General features: G+C 27.6%; 1 protein-coding gene across 3 annotated transcripts in view; it reads right to left on the bottom strand.

Annotated features, from left to right (window-relative positions):
• LOC123008726 (cyclic nucleotide-gated cation channel beta-1) overlaps positions 1–10,938 on the bottom strand; it is a 101,736-nt gene that overhangs the window by 87,069 nt on the left and 3,729 nt on the right. For all 3 annotated transcript variants that reach the window (XM_044404714.1, XM_044404715.1, XM_044404716.1), the window contains exon 2: positions 4,603–4,834. In XM_044404714.1, the coding sequence (XP_044260649.1) occupies positions 4,603–4,752 (150 nt within the window). In that variant the 5' untranslated portion in view covers positions 4,753–4,834. The remainder of the gene's footprint in view (positions 1–4,602; positions 4,835–10,938) is intronic.

Here is a 10,938-nt window from a genome sequence, read left to right as displayed (position 1 = left end):
TATTTTTTAATATAGACATTTTATCAATCTATTAGAAGCAAAAATAAAAAATAAGGTGTTCCATTTGAATTTTAAAAATTATTTAACTTTTAACAAACTTCTTAATTTATTAATCTCTATAAATGCAAAACACTAAAAAATTGCTACAACTTTAAATTCTGTACTTTCCTTGCAGAAGTAAGAAAAAAATTGTTCTAACTGTCTTTTGTGTAATAAATTTCTAAAAAGTGCATGTTCTCGTTAAAAAATCGTTTTAAAAGACTGCATTCAAAAAAGAAAAGAAACATACGGTGTTTCATTTAAAAAAAACACAAGTTTGTATCGAAACAAAATTTTTACCTATCTCGGAAGTAATTGGCTACTTTCCTTTCTGTTAGGGTAGAAAGAAAACTTAATTATTCATTATTTAATAACTCTCAAATATTGTCATAATTTCCTCAGTGAAATGCTAAAGACGCAATCCGCTCGCCCCCGTCGTAAAAAAGCCTTAAAACGTGCAATGAAATAAAATTGCGACAATTACCGTCCATTAGAAGTCCGATAACTCTGTTAAGACAAGAATTCTAAATGCATTTTTCTGCTTGATTAAATTTCAAATTTGAAAAAATCGATTTGAGCTTAGCATTAATGTCATCATTTCCATAACATTGTGTAAAAGTTGCATCGTAAAACAAATGAATTATTTCAGGCACGTGACCTGGCGAAAATCGGGTAACTCCCTTGAAATTTATGACACGTTTTATACGTCCAAAGTGAACATGGCTTCGTCTTAAATCATATCTAGGCGAGTGGATTAAAATTTTACGAAGAATGTCGCAAGAATGTGTCGGAAAAGATAAGTTCTTATGTGCAATTATAAGTTTCTTATTGGTTCAGGTGGTCGATAAAGTTAAACTTTAATTACATGCAAGATATTACGAGACAAGCACGTTTGGGGTTATAACTACTATTAAAAGTTTTTGCTTTCACAAAATTGATGACTTGTCACGAAGTAATGAAATGTTGTTAATCAAATCGGTTTTATCACCGAACTTATTTAATTCATTTTGGTGCACATAAAGCACAGATTTAGTCTTTTAAGCATGAGTTTTGCAATTTATTCGATATTAGGTGTTTTAATACAGTTCTGACTCATACTAAATTTGCAATTTCAAAATTTATTGTAAGATAAAATAAGCATTTTCTATAGTTTTTCCAGCGAGAGATGAGATTGGATTTTTAAAAATATTAAAATCAATAAAAACGAATAAAAAAATGTAAATCTACCCAAAATGATGTTTTTTGTGCGTTTCTATAAAATTTAAAATTAACTATGTTATTTCAAACAGAAATAGTATATTATGTTATTAGAGTAAAAGTGTCCCAGCGAGTTGAAAAACTCCAATAGAGACCTTTAAATAGTAAAATTAAAAAAAAATTGTATAGGACATTGATAGATACAGTTGGAGACAAAATACTTTGGTCGTCACATTTCTGACACTTTAATGTAATTCAAGCTTCAATGAATGACAATTTCAAATTAATGACAGCTATTATATCTTTCTATCAAAAATATGTACAACTTGTCAACTATGATTGACAGTAGCTAAAAATACGGTTAACAGTCCTAAAGCATGCTTTACAATTTAATGTCACCCAAGTGACATTGACACACATCTAAAATTATTTTCAAGCATACAGCATGTCCCAAAAATAAGTTACGATATACAAACTTGTGTTTTTTCGAATGAAACACTGTATGTTTTGGATGTAGCCTTTTAAAACAATGTTTTTACGGTAAACCTTTATTAGTCGATTTCTTTTAGTTTTAGAAATAAGACGTTTTTTTGACAAAAACATGCACTTTTTAAAAATTTATTACACAAAAATTAAGACAGCTAGAACAAATTTTTTCTTCTGCAAAGAAGAAAGTACAGAATTTAAAGACGTAGCAATTTTTTAGTGTTTTGCATTTGTAAAGATTAATAAATTAAGAAGTTTGTTAAAAGTTAAATAATTTACAAGAAGAAGAATTTACAGAAATTGTAAAAGTCGTTATAAATTCTGAAATTCGAATTATTTTATTGTAAAAATAAAGAATAATAGATTTAATTTAACACAAATTTGATTATTAAGTCATATTTCTTCCATCTCTTATGCAACTGTGCACTTTTTGGTTACTGAAATAATAGTAATTTTTTTTGATGTTTTTTAACGTTAAATATCTTTTTAGTTATTGATTATAAACACCTTAAAGTAAATAATTTTAGAAAGACAATTATAAATCTTTTAAATGCAAAAATAATAAAGAGTGTTCCATTGAAATTTTTTAAGTTTTTGAACTTTTAACAAACTCCTTAATTTTTTTACCTTTGCCACACACTAAAAAAATGTTATAACCTTATAGCTTGTACCTTCTTCTTTGCGGTAGTAAAAAATATTTCAAGATGTCTTAGTTTTTGTGTAATAAATTTTTAAAAAGTGCAAGTGTTCGTCAAAAAATCGTCTTATTTTTAAAACTAAGCAAAATCGGCCAATAAATGGTTAACATAAAAACACTGTCATAAGAATCTACATCCAAAAACGCTAAGAAACATATGGTGTTTCATTTAAAAAAACATAAGTTTGTATTGTAACTTATTTTTGAGACACGCTGTATAGTTGAAAATAATTTTAGGCGATGGACTAGATTAGTATCTATCAATGTCCTATATATATTTTTTAATTCTACCATTTAAAGGTCACTAATGGACTTTTTCAACTCGCTGGGACACCCTGTAGGTTAATTCAGCTGAGCCATATAAAGTCACTTTTACTCCGAATAACAAATCCTATTTTATCTGCAAACGTATTTAGATTAAGAGTAAAGAGCAACAAGAGCAAGTAAATGAACAAAATAATCAGAACGCTTTGCAAGTAATGAAATCATAACAACGCTATAAACAAACATCACGCGTCAATATCGGAATTTATGTCGAGATTTTCGAAAGTGTTTATTTATTTAACTAGTGCAGTTAGTAGTGCAAAATATGGAATGCTGATGATATCTACAATGTACCTTTCCCAAAATTTCTAAAGCATCGAGAGACAAGAAAGGTAAATGTAAAAACGCTTAAGCGCAAAACTAGATTTTTTACTCCATAAAAAAGAAAAACATTTAGTCATAAAAGTTGCTACTTTTGTGACGATTGTGGATAAACTATGTTTTTATTGCATTTTTAAATTACTCTCAAGATTCTAATAGAATTTTTATTGAGTTTCTCTTTACCTAAACAAATATTAGGCTTTTTTACCAAAATTTTTAGATTTGAAGTTTCCTCTTCAAAAATTGATAACTCTGTTATTTTCAACTATTATGAAATTGTGTTTGGGCATTTGAAAAGGAAAGGTTAGGTGTTTTCTTTGGTGTATTTAAAATTGGAAAAAAAAACAGTTATTAAAGAAAAATTATTTTGCGAAATTTATTATTATTTTTTTAATGAAAATCCATTTCGGATTACAAACATTTTAATAGAATTCCGTGATAAATTTTAATAACATAGATTACCGTCATAAAAAATTACAAAATCAAAAAAGTCACATTTTCCAGCCTTGAAATCAATTTTTTTTCAAGGACGCTTGAAATTTGACTTGCATCATCTTGTGATGTTTTCTCTTGCCACATTACAAACTTTTTCATTTTTTTTTCCTTTGGAAAAATACCTCCATTCGCGTAATTAAAGAGTGCATTTTCCTTCCAGTGTTTCCTTTGTTTTGCAACAACCCCGATTGATTGATCTGAGTTCAGACACGTGCCTGATCGTCTAAACTCAAGCTACAATTCTTCAGTTTTTCAGACGATAAAACTGTAATTTTACGACAAGATGAATCGCGCCCATTATTTTTAATTATTTGGCACAAATGACTGCAAAAAAAATTCACTTTATTCCAAATTCGTTAGTTTTACAAAAACATATTTGTAAAAATTGCAAAGAGAAGTCCAACTTTTAACATCAGGCCCGGGAAAAGCGCAAAAATAACCGTTCTGGGTGAATGGAAATGCGAGGGTCGTCTATTAAGATTGAATCCCAATTTTTATTTCCATTAGTTCGGAAAAAAGGGACTGTCTGGAGTAAAATATTGTCGAGAGTCATAAACAACGCTTATCTTTTCAATTGTTTGTAGTCTAGTGATTTTATTGCTTTTTTCTGAAGTAATGTGTCTCGAAAAAAACGTTAAAAGATTTTGAAGAGCGGTTCCCTAGGTCAAAATAGAAAAAAAAGTTCCTGTGGACGTACGTCTGGGAATACTTCACAAGAGGAGCTAGAGCGATAAGTCGACTTTATACAGGGTGTTAAAAAAAGATTGTAAAATATTTAAGGAAGTAATAGTATAGACCAAAATAAACAAAAAAGTCTTAATAAACATGAGTCCACAAAGTAATGGTTTTGGAGATATATCGAATATAACGAAGGTGAAAATTTTTAGAATTTTTATAGCTTGTCTTTTTTGTTTGAACAGATTGCAAATAATTTTTCAAAACACGAATAATTTTCAATATAATTCTTTGTTTTGGTCCATATATTATTACCTTCTGAAATGTTTTACAATCTTTTTTTAACAGCCTGTATATGGGTTACCTACCTGAAAAGCCGAACTTGTGGGTAACCCCAATGGAGGCGCATGTTGATGTGACGAAGCCGATGTTGACCCATAATTTAGCTGATAAGCAGTGTCCAATATCTTCTTATGGGCGGAAGCGTGGGCTCTATATGCCGAAACGCTAAGCTTCATACTTTGCTCACACAATGCTGTAACTAGCTCGCTGGGGGCGGCAGCAACCGCCTCTCGACGTAGTCCCGCCCACCCGAGAAACCTTCCAATAAAAAAAGCAACAAATTATGCATTTTTTACTCGCAAAAATCTTATTGCTACATTCAGACACACATAACTAAAATTATTATTATTTAAAATTAAAAATTAAAATTATTGTTTAAATTATTAAAATAAAATAAGAGCTGACTTAAAAAGATATGGACATAAGACAAAATTTTATACAGGGCGCTCAAAAAAAGTACAGACAAATTACAAAAAAATGTTGAAAAAATTCATATTTTACAAAACTGAGGCTACAAATTTATTTCCTTAAGCTCTTCGGTATTTGTAATTGAATTTTAATTATTTATTGAGCAATAAATTTGCAGATATGACAACACTGTGTATTAATTTTTGTTGTCGTCATAGTAACAATGCTTATTCCTTACGAAACCCGTCATGAGATTACAAAAATAATTGATTTTTCGTGTTGTTCAGTTGCAACGCCATTAGACAACGTTGAAAAGTCTATAACTTTTTTAAATATCTGTTTTTACCAATAACTTTAATAGATATTTTTTTATTATTTTTATCTTTATATAGGGTGCGCCAGAACTCGCGCCTCAGAGAAAAAAATTAAGTAAGGTAAGATACCAGGAACAAGGAAAAAAGGTTTAAAAAATTCTATCTGTCAAAAAATTTTGACATTTATTCTTTGACATTTGACATTTTTGTATGTCTACTTAATGATACTGATGTTATATGTTTTTTTACAATTATTTAGTAAAAGCACAAAAATTTTGCCAATAAAAGCCAGAAATAACATTGAACAGAGTTACAATATAACTATAAAAGGAAAAACACAACAAAAAAGTTATGAATTTTTTGATAATTTATAATTTAAGTTGTATTCAGATTTTTTTACAGTTTGGCAGATACTTTTTTCTGTGTTTTTACAAAAAAATATATTTTGTTTTTCTTTAGTTTCGACTGTGAGAGATGTTTGTAAAGAATGAAAATAAAAATTTCAAATATATTAATGGTAATGCTGTTATTAAAAAGAAAAAAATGTACTCTAAAATTTGGATAAAAGGAGAAAACAAAGAATAAAATGACGAAAAATATGACATAAAAAGAAGAAACTACAGATTTGTCAACAAGAAATTACCACCTAGGATTTGAACTTTTAGGAAAATTACGTTTTTCATGTTGTTTGTAACTAAAATTTTCAGAAGTAGTTTTGTCTGCCTAAGGTTGGTTATCCCTTGTTGTTGTTGGTTGACGTTTTCTGTCAACCTGCTGTCAACTATCAATTAAATTATCCATACATATGACAGGTGACTTAACCTAAATTTTGACACTAGTTACGATATCTTTTGTTTGTCACCAAAAACCAACCTAACCAAATTTATGACAACCTATTCACAAATATTCCTAAATCCTAGAGAGTAATTTCTTATTGATACGACAATAGTTATTTTTTTTTAAGATTTTTATTATATTTTTTGCCACTACTTCATAGCTTTTACATTTTTTAGTTTTTGTTGCTCTAAAACAATTAGAAAAAATTTAACAAATAAACAGTCTATTTTGCGAAATATCCTGTCGAAATAAGTGCGGTTTAATTGTCTACAGTTTTGATTTTTTTATTGTTTTTCATAAAGCTACAATATAGTTAAAAAACCACTAAAACTGTTTTTCAAACTGAAAAATTCATGATTCACTTTTAGTTAATCTAAAGCAAATCGATAAAAAATGTCAAACTTGTATTAAGTCAAAAGTGAAAATACACAATGATCTGTTATTTTTTGTCTTTGTTTAAATAATAATAAGACACATTATGCTATCCCTCTTCAAGAGTGACCAAAACTTTATGTTAGTTATAAAAAACTTATTTGAAATTGCGAATTTTGTTTTTAAATAAATATTTTCAGTAATTATTATTAAAATCTAAACTAACCAAAATAATTTAGAAAACATTTTTATAATACATCTCTTTTATTTTTAACTAATAATAATTGTCAAAGACTCAAAAAATGAACAATGTAATAATAAAGACAATAGAAAACAAATGAAAAAAGTGTAAAGATGAATATAGGGTACGCCAGAACTCGCGCCCAAGAGAAAATTTTCAACTAAGGTAAAGTAAAGTATCAGGAACAAAATTCTATCTGTCAAAAAATTTTGACATTTATTTTTTGACATTTAACATTTTTTTATATCTATTTAAGGATACTGATGATCTTGTATGTTTTTTACAATTATTTAGTAAAGGGACAAAAATCTTGCCAAAAACTTCGAAATTTTTATAGATAATTTTTTTTAACATTTTTTCCATGTACCTTATGTCTATTTAATGACACTGATGATCTTGTATATGTTTTTTTTTAATTATTTAGTAAATGGACAAAAATTTTGCCAATAAAAGACACAAATAACATTGAACAGAGTTACAATTTAGGATATATCTTCCTTATTTCCTCTTTTAATAGCCTATAGGAAAAAAACTTGGAAAATTATTTTTCCAACAGAAATAAATAGAGTCAAAGTGCAAAATTTAAACACTCACAACTTCGAAATTTTTATAGATATTTTTTTTAACATTGTTTCCATGTACCTGGTATCTATCTTACCTTATATGGCATTTTTCTCTGGGGCACGAGTTCTGGCGCATCCTGTATATGTTTTTTTTTATAAATATTTAGTAAAGGTACGAAAATTTTACCAATAAAAACCACAAACAACATTAAACGGAGTGACAATTTAGGATACAGCTTCCTTGTTTCCTCTGTAGCAAAAAAAACTTGGGAAATCATTTCAGAAATAAACAGAGTCAAAGTGCAAATTTAAATTGTCATAGCTTCGAAATTTTTCTAGATAGAACTTTTTCCATTTTTTCCTCTAGGGCCCGAGTTCTGGCACACCCTGTATGTTAGCATTTTTCTACCAACTTTCATTGAGTTGGTGGCCAACTTTTTAAGCACCCTGTATAGAAATAAGCGATCTAAAGCTGCCACATTTTCAAATATCAGCTTCTTGTTAAAAGAGAAAAACTAAAAATTGTTGAGTTGAAGATTAGTAATTTTTTTTTGTGAGTTAATTTTTGATTTGGAGAACTTCAGGTCAATTTTGCACATGCGAACCAAATTAATGGTTTATTTAGCGTTGTTGACAAGAAAAAATCCGTATTATATGAGAAGTAATAATAAGAAGAGTCGTAAAAGTGGCCATTATTGGTGTTTAATTTATTACGTGACATGGATGCCTAGTTTGGCCCCGGCCTCCGGCGTGTCAGAAATTGGATATCGACGTTTCAGACCCGATTTAGGTGAGAAAAACAAAAAGTTGAAGCAATTTTTAGCCATTATTATTATTACAAAATAAGGAAATAAAAGTTTTGTGAAATGTGTGGTCGTCTTTCATTGCTGAAATAGAAAAAACACCTATTGTCTGTAAGAATAATAGAGCTAATGGAATGTACTTTTTCAACTTTGCGCAAAGTAATGTCGCGAAATGTTAAAGTTTGATGAAGGTTGATTTTTAGTCATACTCTTATTGTGACTAGTTTCTTTTACTTTATCCAACATAAAAAGCACCAAAACTTCGAGTTTTTCGACAAAAATTGTATTAACTTTTATTACGTTTTCTTCTACGAAGTAAAGTACTAAGTAATTGTAATTAGTTGCGCTAATTTTCCTTTTTTCTTACCGACATAGTAAAAGTTTATAATAGTTTGAAGTAAAGATTTAAATTTTAAGTGCAATTAAGAATTTAATGGTGCAGAAATCCCAAAAGGAGACAAAGTTAGATAACAGCAGCAAACATCGGATGTATTAGGTGCTGTGAGAGATGAGAAAAAATGCGATTTGGCAGAAACGAGATTAGCGTCTTTGGGAAAAACAACGCGTCGATAATGGGTTGGGGCGATAAATTTTCGATAAATCTATTCAGCATAAAATTTGCAAAAGTTGAGTTTGTGTTCTACATAAAGTTTCATTTGACAAATTAAAATTGTAAAAACAAATAAATTCACTACATTTTTTTTCACACAGTGAATTTACAAAAGCCACGAATGAAAAACACAAGTACACATTTCCCAGCAATTTTTTTCAGTGTAAGTGAGATGAGCTCAAAAGACAATAGAACCACTCGCTACTGTGCAATAATGAACATGAGTTGTAAAACACAATTTTCAATAGAACAAAAGATTTCAATTCTAAAACACTATTAAAACAAGCTTATCTGTTTTTGAATTAGAAATGTCCAATTACTTAATTGACATAATTAAAATATAGAGAGGATCACGAGTTGCGACCTATATTATAAAGCTTTTAAACAATACTCAAAATTCCTCAAAAACTCAAAAATCTATTTTACCATCACTTAAACTGAAATGAGAGAACAAAAAGACAAGAGCAAACGATTTCTGCTCAAACAAAAGTTTATAATTAATGACATTGCTCATTTATTTTTAAATCAAAAAAAGTTTATTATTGTAGTTTAATCAATTCAATAATAATTAATAACCACTTATTAAAAATTGATTTTTGGTTATTTTAAAAATTTGATCGAATTTATGCAAACAATCGCTAAAATAAATTAACTTATCTTTTAGTCAATAAATGTAAAATTTTTATTTTTTAGTTCAATCTATTGCAATTTTCAAATGAAAATGTCTTTTTGTCTAGAAAAATGTCCCAACGCATCCACCATTTTTCTTTAAAAATTTGTAAACTCAATTTATTTCAAGAATCTTGAATCTATTAATAAAAATAAATCTACAGTATGTCCCCGGATTAAGTTTACAAAAAAAAAAAAATTATCTTTGATTTTACGCCAAAACTGCAAAAGAAAAACATTTTTTGCTTCACGTGAAACGAGCAAATCTATGTATAATTAAAACTTCATTATTCTGACTCAGTGGAATAAAGAGTTTATTTTTTTCTTGATTTTAGACTTATAATTATTTTTCTCTTTACTTTTTTTTACTTTTTTGACCACGATGTCACTGTGACAAATAAGTTTACGCAAGTTAAATAACAATAATGTTGGTGAAAAATATAATATTAATAAACGGCAACTCAAAAAAACAGCTTTAAGATAAAAAATACAAAGTCATTTTTAACAACAATTAATTAATTGTCAAAGTGACATCGTTGTCAAAAAAATTAAACCACCAATGTGTTAAGAGTTATAAAGCAGAAAAAAAATATAAGTCCAAAATCAAAAGAAAAATAAACTTTTTTTCCTAATGAATCAGAATAATAAAGTTTTAATTACTCAAACTTCCTCAAAAACCTATTTTATCCATCATTTAAAATAGAATGTAAGAACAAAAAAGACAAGAAATAAGTGGTAGCAAACGAAAGATTTCTGCTCAAATAAAAGTTTATAATTTCAGATAAAAAAAAGTTTATCAATGTAGTTTTAATTAATTAAGTCAATATTAATAATTAAAAACCACTTACTGAAAATTGATTTTTGGTTATTCTAAAGATTTGATGGAATTTATGCAATCACCAGAATTCTACATGTTACTCAAACTAGTTTTTCTTTTAGTCAATAAATAAATTTTTTTAATTTTTTGGTTTAATCTAGTGCAATTCTAAATAATGAAAAATTTTTTTTGGCTAAAAAATATCCCGCGCATCCACCATTTTTCTAACTAATTGTTTTCAAGAATCTTGATCTATTAATACAAATACAACGTCAACTCACTTTAAACAACAATTATAAAAAGTCCAATTTTTGGTATTATAAAAAAGTATATGGTAATTTAGGTAAATACTAACCTCTGATTTTTTATTAATTTTGATTTAATTTTAGAAAAAAACAAGTGTCTTCAACTAGAAAAGAACGATTTTCTCTAATTTTTAATTTTTTGTAATTTTTGTTGTACAATCTAGTTTTATGTTCACTGCGAAGTTTTTGTATTTGGATTATATTACTAATCTTGATTTATTTTTTCAATTTTTTAATTTTTTTACAACTATGTAAATTATTACTGTATTATAAAACAATAAATTAATGCATAAGTAACTTAGATAAATTATAATTTTGGTTAAAATTATTCATTTCATATTTATTTTCTGCAAATGCAAATTTGCGTTTTGATGTGACAAATTCACTATTTTTAATTCCAACTTGAGGTAATTTCGTATATTT

This window comes from Tribolium madens, unplaced genomic scaffold (assembly GCF_015345945.1).
Source record: "Tribolium madens isolate multiple individuals breed KSU strain unplaced genomic scaffold, Tmad_KSU_1.1 Scaffold_71;HRSCAF=194;Tcas5.2_LG6, whole genome shotgun sequence".
In the NCBI taxonomy this organism is placed as follows: Eukaryota; Metazoa; Arthropoda; class Insecta; order Coleoptera; family Tenebrionidae; genus Tribolium; species Tribolium madens.
This window is presented reverse-complemented; position numbering and strand designations above follow the sequence as displayed.